Below are 13,249 nucleotides of genomic sequence, written 5' to 3'. Positions count from 1 at the left end.
GGACCCGGAGCGCGCACGCGCGCTCTCCTGCGCGTCCGCTCCGCTGTAGCGACGGACGGGTAGGGGAGCTGCCCCCCGGCGGTTTGCTCCGCTCTGTGGAGGAGAGATGGGGAGGCGTTGGGCGGGGGCTGAGGTAGGAAAGAGCCCGCCCCTGGACGCCTCCCTCGACGCTAGTCCCTGAGCCGTGATGCGAACGTGGGTCCTACTCTCCGCGGTGCTCTGGTACCTCACTGGAGGTGAGGGTCCTCCCGCTCGGTCCTCCCGCCACGGCCACCGTCTCGTCCCCCTTCCCAGTCCTGCCCGCTCCGCTTCTCTCCGCCCTAACCCCACTCTGAGCCCCGGCTCCTCTTCTATCTAAGAAGTCAGTGGTTTCTCTCTTCCACAGTTGGAGGTCAGCGTTCTTCCGAACGCACGAGGAAAGGCTTCATTTATGGCAAGCCCGGACACCCAGGTACTGAGGACTTCTTCACCCGCAGAGTCTATCAGAAGAGCGGGGGCGGGGGGAGCAGTGAACCTGCTTAAGGCTCTTCCAGAGAAGGGAAAGGGGGAGAAAGTTCTTTGAACGTTCACCTGGTACTTGGCACTCGCGTCCTTTCATCCTTAGAGGGACCCTGCTACGCCTTAGTGTATCACCTGGCCTAAAGTCGCACAGCTCATAAGGAGCTAGGATTCAATCCAGATCCTTCTCTGATGCCACCTCTCTTCCAGGCGTCTCTACTGCTTTGCAACATGCAAGACCCACTCAGAGTGATTTCCAGGGCTGCAAGCTCCTCTGTTTGGAGCTCCTACACGTCCTTTAAGGCTCAGCTCAGCTGTCTCCTATCTCTGTGATAACACTTTCCCACACTCCCCAAGGAGAAATTGGTCACACAAGCTAACTTTGGAAAAACTTATGGCATTAGGCATGTCTGGAGCTCTCCATGTTTGGAGCCCCTCCCCTTTTCACCACCTGCCAAACCGTGGGACGGTACCTTCTTTGTATGTTCAGGGCCTGGCATTCAATAGACTATTTTTTATTTCTTTTTAAAGTTATTTATTTATTTATTTTGTGAGAGAGCGAGTGCAAGCAGGGGAGGTGCAAAGGGAGGGAGAGAATCCCAAGCAGGCTCTACCTGCCGGGAGCCAGACCTGGATGGAGCTGGATCCCAGAACTCTGGGATCATGACCTAAGTGGAAACTAAGTAAGCATCTGATGCTCAACGACTGAGTCACCCAAGGGACCCCCTTTTCTGATCTTAAAATCGATTCCACTAACCCTCCAAAAAATTGATTCAAGTGAGTCCTGAATCTGTACATTAAAATGAACTAAATGTGTCATGTACATTTTTATAAACAAAACTATATTACAGAAAAAAGAAAATTGACTATCAGCCTAGAGTTTTAAAAGCCTGTAAGAAGCAAGAAAGAATTTATTTTAGTATTCTAAATGTTATAATGATATGCTCATTTTTCAAATAGGGAAATCCAAAAAGAATTAGTGTGTCCTTGAGACAAAATGGTAGGAAATGTATTTCTTAATTTTGCTAATAATATGGCTATATTTTTATTTTGTCACAGTGAAATTATATGTAAAATTACATCACAATAGCCCAATCCTTGCCTGTATGGATTTTAAGCGTGCTAAAAAAGAAATAGTGGACCCTACCTACATATGGATTGGGCCTAATGAAAAGCCATTAACAGGTAATTTATTTGATCTTAGTATCTTCTTTTTAAATGATATAGACTTTTGGGGGAGATCTATTACAGTATTTTCTTTTCATTCTCATCATTTTCCATTAAAATATCTTTTTTTAGTTTATTTTTTAAATTTACATCCAAGTTAGTTAGCATATCGTGCAACAATTATTTCAGGAGTAGATTCCTTAATGCCCTTTACCCGTTTAGCTCATCCCCCCTCCTACAACGCCTCCAGTAACTCTCTGTTCTCGGTAGTGGAGAGTCTTTTATGTTTTTGTCTCCCTCCCTGTTTTTATATTACTTTTGCTTCCATTTCCTTATGTTCATCTGTTTTGTATCTTAAAGTCCTCATATGAGAGAAATCACATATTTGTATTTCTCTGACTGATTAATTTCACTTAGCATAATACCCTCTAGTTCCATCCATGTAGTTGGAAATGGCCAAGCTTTCATTCTTTTTGATTTCCGAATAATACTCCATTGTGTGTGTGTGTGTGTGTGTGTGTGTGTGTGTTGTGTGTGTACCACATCTTCTTTATCCATTCATCCATTGATGGACATATGGGCTCTTTCCATACTTTGGTTATTGTTGATAGTGTAGACTTTTTTTTTTTTTTGAAGAAAAGCTCTGTCACTTACTGCAATGAACAAATTTAAATTTAAATTTTTAATGTTTATTTTATTTTTTTATGTTTATTTATTTTTGAGAGAGAGGCAGAGTATGAGTGGGGGAAGGGCAGAGAGGGGGAGACACAAATCTGAAGCAGGCTCCAGGCTCTGAGCTGTCAGCACAGAGCCCAATGTGGGGCTTGAACTCACGAACTGTGAGATCATGACCTGAGCTGAAGTTGGATGCTTAACTGACTGAGCTACCCAGGCGCCCCTAATGTTTATTTTTGAGACAGAGAGAGAGAGAGAGCACCCAAGCAAGTGCAAGAGGGGGAAGGGTAGAGAGAGCGAGAGAGAGAATTCCAAGCAGGCTCCATGCTGACAACGGAGAGCCTGACTCAGAGCTCATACTCACAAACCATGCGATCATAACTTGAGCCGAAATTAAGAGTCAGTTGCCCAACTAAGTGTGCCACCCAGGCACCCTGAAATTTATTTATTTTTAAAAAATTTTTAAAGTTTTTATTTATTTATTTTGAGAGAATAGAGACAGCTTGATCAGGGGAGGGAGAGAGGGAGAGGGAAAGAGAATCCCTAGCAGCCTTCGCACTGTCAGTGTAGAGCCTGATGCAAGGCTCGAACTCACAAAACTGTGAGATCATGACCTGAGCCAAAACCGTGAGTTGGATGCCTAAGCCATCCAAGCACCTCTGAAACTTAATTTTAACTGCGGTTTCACTTGCTCCATACTTAGACAAATCATGGTATGTATCTTGCTCTGTGCCTTATCTTCTCTGTATGCAAAAACCAGCATACAAAAACTTTTGTATCCTACTTCCCAGAGTGGTATTAGTTCAAAAGTTTTTATAAGACCTAAAAGTTATCTTTGTAGCATCTGTATTGGAGATGAGTATCCAATATGTACTTTTTCATGATGTTAGAAGAGTGTTTGGGAATATTAGCATTATTAATTTCTGTTTTACATTGTGTAGTACTACAGAGTAGTATAATCTCATTTACTAAGTTACCAGAATAAAGCAATTGAAATCAGAGGCCAAGAATTGAGTTAAAGAAAACCAAAATATATTTCAAAAGTGTACTATCTCCTCTGTCTTTCCATAGAGTAATAACAAAATTAAGATTTTTTTTAATTCTTGAAGTTAAATGTTTAAGTAGTGCGTTAATTTTTAAATTTTTGTATTTATTCGTAACCCCAAGCTTACTAGTGTCTGAATTGTTATATGTTAAACAACCAAATAATTTACTATTTTTGTTTAGGAAATAATCGAATAAATATAACTAAAACAGGAAAGCTAATGGTGAAAGATTTTCTGGAGGCTTTGTCTGGACTTTACACATGTACTCTTTCTTCTAAGACTGTCAAAGCAGAAACCCAGGAAGAAACAATAGTAAAGCAGAGATATGATTTTATGATCTTTGGTAAGAATATGGGCACATTTTTTTTTTAAGAATCTTTTTTTTTAATTTTTTTTTTTAATGTTTTATTTATTTCTAGGAGAGAGAGAGAGACAGCGTGAGCAGGGGAGGGTCAGAGAGAGAGGGACTCACAGACTGAAACAGGCTCCAGGCTCTGAGCTGACAGTCAGCACAGAGGCCGACGCGGGGCTCGAACCCACGAACCGCGAGATCATGACCTAAGCGAAAGTCGGACGCTCAACCGACTAAGCCACCCAGGCGCCCCAATATGGGCACATTTTAATATATATTTAGTTTGGATAAGAATTAAGTGTATGATCTCTTCACTTAGTGAGAATGACCACAAAAATTCTTAAATTGACATCTAGATAGTATGTCCTTAACAATCCTCTTTCAGCCTTCCCCACCCTCTAGGTATTGCAAGTATAATTTACCTTATCACAATTTTGCCAGGTAATTTAAAAACTGATGTTTAATTCCATAAAAGCAAATTGATGATCCTTTTCTGTGCTGAAAGCAGTGACACTTTCTGCATTTTAAGATGTTCCTCCATCTTATTTTTTTATACTGTTAACTTATCTATATATCCAGCCATTTCTTCTCCTGTACTGATTAGATAATATATCAGATGAAAACAATTTTTTTTATTAAAGTTATTTTGTTTATTCTTTTTTTATATATATTTTAAAATATAGTTTACTTATTTTTGAGACGGAGAGAGACAGAGCATGAGTGGGGAGTGGGGGAGGGTCAGAGAGAGAGGGAGACACAGAATTGAAAAACAGGATCCAGACTCTGAGCTGTCAGTACAGAGCCTGGTACGGGGCTCAAACCCATGAACCATGAGATTTGACCTGAGCCAAAGTGGGATGCTTAACCAACTGAGCCACCAGGTGCCCCTCATTAAAGTTATTTTATATATTGTTTGAGGACAAACTGATAGAACATTTTATTAATTAAGTTTCTATGCTGATTTGCAAGATTAACAGGATTTAATATTACATGTTTTTTTTTTAATAGTTTATTGTCAAATTAGTTTCCACATAACACTCAGTGCTCATCCCCACAAGTGTCCTCCTCCATGCCCATCCCCCCTCCCCCCACATCCATCAGTCCTCAGTTTTTGTCAGCATTCAAGAGTCTCTCATGGTTTGCTTCTCTCCCTTTCCCCCACCATTTCCGCCCTTCTTCTCCCCCTTGTTCCTCCGTCAAGTTCCTCCTAATCCTCCTATACGTGCAAACATATGATATTTGTCCTTCTCTGCCTGACTTATTTCGCTCAGCATAACACCCTCAAGGTCCATCCATGTTGCTACACATGGCCAGATTTCATTGTTTCTCATTGCCATGTAGTATTCCATGGTATAGATAAACCACATCTTCTTGATCCATTCATCTGGTGATGGACACTTAGGCTCTTTCCATGTTTTAGCTATTGTGGAGAGTGCTGCTATGAACATTGGGGTACATGTGCTCCTATGCATCAGCATTTCTGTATCCCTTGGGTAAATTCCTAGCAGTGCTATTGCTGGGTCATAGGGGAGTTCTATTGTTAGTTTCCTGAGGAACCTCCACACTGTTTTCCAGATGGGCTGTACCAGTTTACATGCCCACCAACAGTGAGGATTTAATATTACATGTTATTTGCACATTCTTTGGTGGAAGAAATTAATGGTAAACACAATTGTTTTTATTCTCATAATTTTTTAAAGCCTATCGGGAACCTGATTATTCATATCAGATGGCTGTACGTTTTACCACAAAGTCTTGTGAAGGAAAATATAATGACCTGCTTTTTCGAGTGCTGAAGAAAATCTTGGATAATTTAATCTCTGATTTGTCATGCCATGTCATAGAACCATCATATAAATGCCATTTTGTTAAAATTCCAAAACATGGCCTCAAACATGAGCTATTTATAGCCTTTCAAGGTAAAAAATTTTTAAATATTTCTTTAATGTGAGATATCTTACAAATAGTAGGTCCTAAATGTTTGCTAAACACTAAAGTATATTGTTGGTCCTACCAACAATATGGTTTAAAAAATCAATATTTTAATTATTTACCTTAAACAATGATATATCGTTGCTTATCTCTTTTTTAATTTTTTTAAAGTAGGCTCTACACCCAACATGGGGCTTGAACTCACAACCCCAAGATCAAGAGTTGCATGCTCTACTGAAGGAGCCATCCAGGCACCCCAGTCTTGTTGCTTATCTTTTAGAAGTCAATATCATTTTATAAACATGGCCTTTAACTATACAGCTAAATTTAATATATAAATTCTTATAAAATGTTAAATTGTATTTTTGAGGAGAACTTAATAAAAGAGAAGAATCAAACCAAATTTATTTTCATTCATTTTAAAGCCTTGTAGTTACTTTGATTAGCCCCCAGATGGAGTGAAATCATAATGTATAAATTATTCAAATTGTGCATTTTACTTTATCACTAAGATTAGATAGATTAAGCACATGCACACATGCATTCTAAATTCAGCATTGGAAGCATTGTTGAAATCTTTGGCACTTTTTAGAATTCTTTTGTGAAGGTATCATTTTTTTTCTCTCCAGTTAATCCTTTTGCACCAGGGTGGAAAGGTGCATGCAATGATTCTACTGACTGTGAAGATATCACTAATCATAATATCCTCCAGGTAAGAATTTCAGTGTAGGGGGAAAGTATCTGAATAGTTAAAAAAAGCTATGTAAAAAATTTTTGTAAATACTTCATTTTATTAATTTAAAAGTTTCTTCAAAAATCTATTTCTCCATGTTGTGAATATTTATCAATAATAGACATTCTAAGCAAGTATATTTAAAATATTCTTTTTAAAAATATAAAGTATTATTGATTTTTGGCTCTGTTAAAAAATTTATTTAATGTTTACTTATTATTTATGAGAGGAGAGTGCACATGAGCAGGGGAGGGGCAGAGAGAGAAGAAGACACAGAATCAAAAGCGTCTCTAGACCCTGAGCTGTCAGCACAGAACCCAGTGTGGGGCTTGAACTTGCAAAGGGTGAGGTCATGACCTGAGTGGAAGTCAGACACTTAACCGACTGAGCCACCTATGTGCCCACCCCTGGTTTCAATTTTTAAAGCAGAAATTGTGAGAGTCTTGGCTATCTCAAGATGTTTTGTTTTGGAATAATACACCTAGAATAATACATGGCTCTCCAGATTAATATTACATATTTTTTCTGTGATAGAAGAATGGATCCCTGGTTTTTGTTTCCCAAATGGTAACTAAGTAGCAGCTTGAAGAACAACCTCACAATCATGTAGTCCTAGGTTAAACCCAATAGTTCTTCCAAAATTGTATTTATATTGGTCATTATAGTTGCTTTACCCTATGCCATTCTCAGAAGCTAAGGACATAGTCTAACAAAATCCCTTTACTCTCCTGGTTTAGTTCCTGAGCCCGCACCCTTAATATTGTGGATGGCTTATGGAAGGCACTCAGTTAATTATTATTAAATTCTGTGATCAAAAAATAAAATAAAATTTACATTATTAGTTTTAATGTTGATTAGAGAACAGTTTTAGTTTCCAGTTTGCTTGGCTCTTTGGAATTAGAAATTAGAACTTTCAGTTGTTTACACATGGAATAGACATGCTGCAAATAATTTAAAACTCAATTTAATTTTTCTTCACCATTGTACATATGAATTGACAATAATTGATAAGGTCAAGGCTAGACTAATTTTAGTATTTACACACAACTTTTTAGCAATTTATCTGTTGTATAAAGCATGACATGCTTGCACTATGTTTCATTGCCTCTGATACAGGAGGATAAATTTGGTTCACAGTTTAATAACTATACTTCTCTCTGGTATTTTAAAATCTTAGGCAAGAGATCGGATAGAAGAATTTTTCCGGAGCCAAGCATATATTTACTACCATGACTTTAATAAAACTATACCAGCTATGCATTTTGTGGACCACAGTTTTCAAGTAGTACGTATGGATAGCTGTCGTCCAGGCTTTGGAAAAAATGAAGGTCTACACAGTAATTGCGCTAGCTGTTGCGGTAATTATAAAATATAAATATCTAAATATTAGATTATATAGTCAGAAGAATAGATGAATAATTCCCTTAGGATAATTGAATATAGTGATTCTTTCACAAAGCTATATTTGTTAAAGGGAAGTAAAATTCCAAGCCCAAATTTCTAAATATAATTATCTTCATGTATATTAATTCTTCCTACTGCACTCTTTTGTATTGTATTGTAATACATCTCTATAGTATTCTGAGTTAAGCTGCTGTGCTATGAAGGAAAACAACAGAATGGTCCTACCTAGAAAACAGAGCATTAGAAATAGGAACTTGTAAACGGGGCACTGCAGAAGATACTATAAAGTGCTGATATTAAAGGGAAAAAATAGGATTCCAACTTTCTTCTACCTTTAAGATGATCAAATTACAATATTTCAAACTCAATCTTTTACAGCTTAATTGGCTGAACATTACTCAGTATAACATGGGTATAGAAACAGTGTGATATGGAGGGCAGATTTATATTACTGGTATAAAATACCTCTACCTGAAATTATAATAATCTACTCTATGTTTTTTCCTCTACAGTGGCTTGTAGTCCTGGGACTTTTAGTCCTGATGTTGATGTTACTTGTCAAAACTGTGTTTCTGTCCGTATTTATGGAGCTAAATCTTGCACATAAACTTCAAACAAAAAACCGTAATATGAAGACTAGAGGTGAAAGTATTATTATTTGCTTGTGGAGGTGGGGAACATAAGATAATTTGTTCACATCCCAGAGCATCATAGATCCATTAAGTAAGATCACTAAGACCAGAACATTGGAAAACATACATTTTAGAAACTTTAAAAAGATAGTTGGCATGGCATTTCTAAGAAGGAATTTAATATCTCCAGTGTACAAAGGAAAGTGTATTAGTGGATGATTTTCAATGAAATATGTTTCACTGTTTACAAACTGAATTTGTTGCTCTGTACTTAAGGCTATATTAAGATCAAAAAGAGTAGCAAAGTATATATAATAAAAACTTTATACTTTCCATATATTAATTTGTTTGAAATCACTCTGATATGATATAAAGGCATATATATTACCTTTGTAATTAGAACCAAAAAAGTTATTTCTTTTGGTCCCTTTGCTTTTAGTTTGTTTTTAAAATAATTGAGACTTTTTAAAAATTCTGTTTTAGATTTATAGAATAATTGAGATATTACATAGAGTTCCATATACCCACTCCAACTTATGCCATCACCCATTCCTAATTTCTTCTATTATTAACCTCCTGTATTAGTGTGATACATTTATTACAATTAATGAGCCAATGTTGATACATTATTAAATATAGTTTATAGTTTACGTTAAGGTTCATTCTATGTATTATACAGTTCTGTGGGTTTTGATGAATGCATAATGCCTTGTGTTTACCATTACTGTTTCATACAGAATAGTTTCACTATCCTTAAAATCCCTTGTGCCTTACCTATTCATCTCTCCCTCTTGCTCCAGAACCCTTGACACCACTGATTTTTTAATTATCTCTATAGTTTTGCCTTTGCCCAAATGTCGTGTACTTGGAGTTATATAGTATGCAGACTTTTCAGGCTTCTTTCACTTGGTAATATGCATTTAAAGTTCCTCCATGTCTTTTTGTGACTTGATAGATAATTTTTTATTGCTGAATAATATCCCATTGTATGGATTTGTGAAGGACATCTTGGTTGCTTCCAGTTTTTAGTGATTATGAATAAAGCTGCTGTAAACATTTGTGTGCAGGTTTTTGTGTGGACATGTTTTCAGCTCAATTGCATAAATACCTAGAAGCATGATTGCTGGGTTGTATGGTAAGAATATGTTTAGTTTTGTAAGAAACTGCCAAATCATCTTCCAAATTGGTTTACCATTTTTGTGTTTTCACCAGCAATGAATGTGTTCTTGTTGCTTCTCATCTTCACCAGCTTTGGGGTATTTTCAGTTTTTTGGATTTTGAACATTCTGGTATATAGTGGTATTTTTTTGTTTTAGTTTGAAATTTTCTAATGACATCTGAGCATCTTTTCATATAATTATTTGTGTCTTCTATGATTAGGTGCATTTTTTTATTGGATCATTTATTCTCTTATTGTTGAGTTCTAAGAGTTCTTTATATATTTAACCTACAAGTTCCTTATCAGATACATGTTTTGAACATATTTTCTCCTAGTCTTTCTCTTCATTCTTCTAGGTGGCTTTCATTAACCAGAAGTTTTTAATTTTAGTAAAGTCCAGCCTGCCAATTTTCTTTCATGGACATGCTTTTAGCATCATACCCTAAAACTCTTCACCAAACCCAAAGTCATCTAGATTTTCTCCTGGTATATTCTAGAAATTATATAGTTTCATGTTTTACATTTAGGTCTAACATTAATGAATTTTTTGTGAAGAGTATAAGTTGTTTGTCTAAATTAATTAATTAATTAATTTGCATATGGATGTCCAGTTCCAGCATCATTTGTTGAAAAGACTATTCTTTCTCCATTAAATTACCTTTGCTCCTTTGCCAATGATCAGTTGACAACATTTGTGTGGGTCTGTGCCTGGGTTCTCTATTCTGCTCCATTTATCAATTTGTCTATCCATTCATCAATACCATGCTTCTTGATTGCTATATAGTACATCTTAAATTTGGTTGGTTTCAGTCCTCTGACTTTGTTGTTCTTTAGTATTGTGTTATTCTGGATCTTTGGCTTTCCATATAAACTTTAGAATGAGTTTGTTGAAAACCACCAAATAACTTGCCGGGAGTTTGGTTGCAATTGCATTGAATCTATAGGCTGACTAGGGGGAAAATGGACATCTTAAAAATAGTGAGTCTTCTTATCCAGGAACATGTGATAACTCTCTATTTATTTAGGTGTTCTTTGATTCATTTAATGAGAGTTTTGTAGTTCTCCTCACATAGATCCTGTACATATTTTCTTAGATTTATGTCTAAATATTTAAAGTTTTTGGTGCAAATATAGATTACAGTATATTTTTTATTTCAAATTCCAGATGTTCACTGCTGGTATTTAGGAAGGCAATTGGCTTTTGTATATTAACTTTATATCCTGTGATCTTACTCACTTATGAATTCCAATTACTTAAGAATTCCAAGAAGTTTCTTGTTGATTCTTTGGGATTTTCTACATAAACATTCATATTATCTGCGAACAAAGACAGTTTTGTTTCTTCATTCCCAATCAGTGTATCTTTCACTTTCTTGTCTTATTGCATTAACTAGAACTTCCAGTATGATATCGAATAGGAATGGTAATAGGGAACATCCTTGCCTTGTTCCAGATCTTAGAGAGAAAGCATCCAGTTTCTCACCAGTAAGTATGATGTTAGCTATATTTTTTTAAATAGATGTTCTTTATGAAGTTGAGGAATTTCTACTCCATTCCTAGTTTGCTGAGAGTTTTTTTTTTTTTATCATGAATGGGTATTAGATTTTACCAAATGCTTTTTCTACATTTACTGATGTGATCATATGATTTTTCTCCTTTAGCCTGTTAATGAGATGGATTACATTAATTGATTTTCAAATTTTGAACCATCGTAGTATATTTAGAATAAACCCCTTTGGGTTATAGTGTATAATTATTTTTATACATTGTTGGATTTGATTTGCTAATATTGTGTTGTGGATTCTTGCTTTTATCTTTATGAGACATATTAGTCTGTAGTTTTCCTTTCTTGTAATATCATTATCTGGTTTTAATAATAGAATTGTTTGGTATCAGTATTAATATTGTAGGTATGTGAGTCAGTCAGGATCCTCTTAGGAGACAGAAAACACAAAGTAATTTGAACAGGAGAAGTTTAATATAAAGAAGTACTAACTGTAACAGAGGATTAGAATAACAAGGAATTGGCTAGTAAGATACAAAGAGAATGCTAAAGAATAGCAGATATAAAGAAATAGCAGATATAAAGAGCAGCTACTGCCACTAGGACTGAGATAGTGTCCAAGAAAGACCTACCATCTCCCAAAGCAGACATCCAGACCTTATTGAAGAGGACACAACCATGGGTCACTGAATGGCAGAAGTCACTGATACTGGAAATTCACTCTCTGTAACTTTCCAGAGATCCACCCTCTAGAGTACCAAGGAAAAGTTGTTCATGGGGAAATTTCTCACTCTACTACAAAATGACACAAGGACGAGAGGTTGTTGGCAAAGCTGCTGGCCACCATGCGCTGTGGCATGTGGACACAGGAAATATTACACCTGCCACAGGAGCCTGACAAGGTAACAATCCAGAACCAGAAAGAAAGTTCCTTTCCTCCTGTAGTGTTACTCCAGCATCATCTTCTGACAAAATTTAACACTGTGCCACCTGGTGAAGGAAAACATTTACAAGGCCCATATCCATTTTCACAAAGCAGACAAAAAGGATATATTTGGAGCTGAGAGGCAATAAATAATAACCGGTGTAATGCAACCCTTTAGCTATTCAGCTTCTATATGCACCTTTGTATACACATTTGAACTCTTGTACATTAACAAAACAATTTATATTTCTACCCAAGAATACACAGCTATCCATCCTACAAGTATTCACATTTCCTGAAAATATAGAGACACATAGTCCCAATAGTCATTGTTTTTATTCCTGGCTATATTAATTATTCCTCAAATTCATTCACAGCTCCATTCTGTTTCCTAAGAACTAAATTGTAAAATTAACTTCCAACAACTTAAATATAAACTAAAAAAAAATCATAAAGAGAGTGAAGATGGGTAGTGAATTAAAACAAATATATGGGGGGGGGGGCACCTGGGTGGCTCAGTCAGTTAGGCGTCCAACTCTTGATTTTGGCTCAGGTCATGATCTCAGGGTCATGGGAACAAGCCCTGCATCGGGCTTCATGCTGGGTGTGGGGCCTGCTTGGGATTCTGTCTCTCTCCCTCTCTCTCTCAAAATAAATAAATAAACTTAAAATTTTTAAAATAAATAAGTAAATAAACATATGGGGGCACCTGGGTGGCTCAGTCAGTTGAACATAAGACTTGATTTCAGCCCAGGTCATGTTCCCAGGTTCATGGAGATGGGCATGGAGCTTGCTTGAGATTCTCTCTTTCCCTCTGTCTCTCCCCACCCATGCACTCAATAAATAAACAAACAAACAAACAAATAAATAAAAAATAAACATATGAATATAACAAAGAGAAAATATACAAAGCTACTTCGTTTCTATAATTGGTCCTATATACCCATGTCTTCCTTCTTCAGCTACTCATTCCATACTTTTCTTGCCCTCAACCAGACAGTTGCTCTGGTTCTTTATCTGGTAGAATGACCAAAACCTTCATCCCAAAGGATAAGGGTCCTCGTATTCTGCCCTTTATTTTTATTATTGTTGTTGTTGCTATGTAGTTTTCCATTAACTTTTATTATTAGGCAAGGATGAACTAGCGGCAACCCAGAAAATCTCCTGGGTTCCAGAAACGCTCCTTCTTGCTGCCGTTTTGTAGCAACTCAGTTATCCTTTG

At 36.6% G+C, this 13,249-nt stretch overlaps 1 protein-coding gene across 1 annotated transcript; it reads left to right on the top strand.

Annotated features, from left to right (window-relative positions):
• The first annotated feature begins 15 nt into the window (after nucleotides 1-15).
• Nucleotides 16-8,435, top strand: ZPBP2 (zona pellucida binding protein 2). The gene is made up of 8 exons (XM_077779247.1): nucleotides 16-236; nucleotides 386-451; nucleotides 1,558-1,683; nucleotides 3,568-3,729; nucleotides 5,439-5,657; nucleotides 6,300-6,382; nucleotides 7,581-7,761; nucleotides 8,320-8,435. The coding sequence occupies exons 1-8, from the start codon at nucleotides 188-190 to the stop codon at nucleotides 8,412-8,414; spliced, it is 981 nt and encodes a 326-aa protein (XP_077635373.1). The 5' UTR covers nucleotides 16-187; the 3' UTR covers nucleotides 8,415-8,435.
• Nucleotides 8,436-13,249: the final 4,814 nt, after the last annotated feature.

Source organism: Crocuta crocuta, unplaced genomic scaffold (genome assembly GCF_008692635.1).
Source record: "Crocuta crocuta isolate KB4526 unplaced genomic scaffold, BGI_CrCroc_1.0 scaffold68, whole genome shotgun sequence".
NCBI lineage: Eukaryota > Metazoa > Chordata > Mammalia > Carnivora > Hyaenidae > Crocuta > Crocuta crocuta.
Note: the sequence above shows the minus strand (reverse complement) of the source record. Positions and strands in the feature narration are given on the sequence as shown.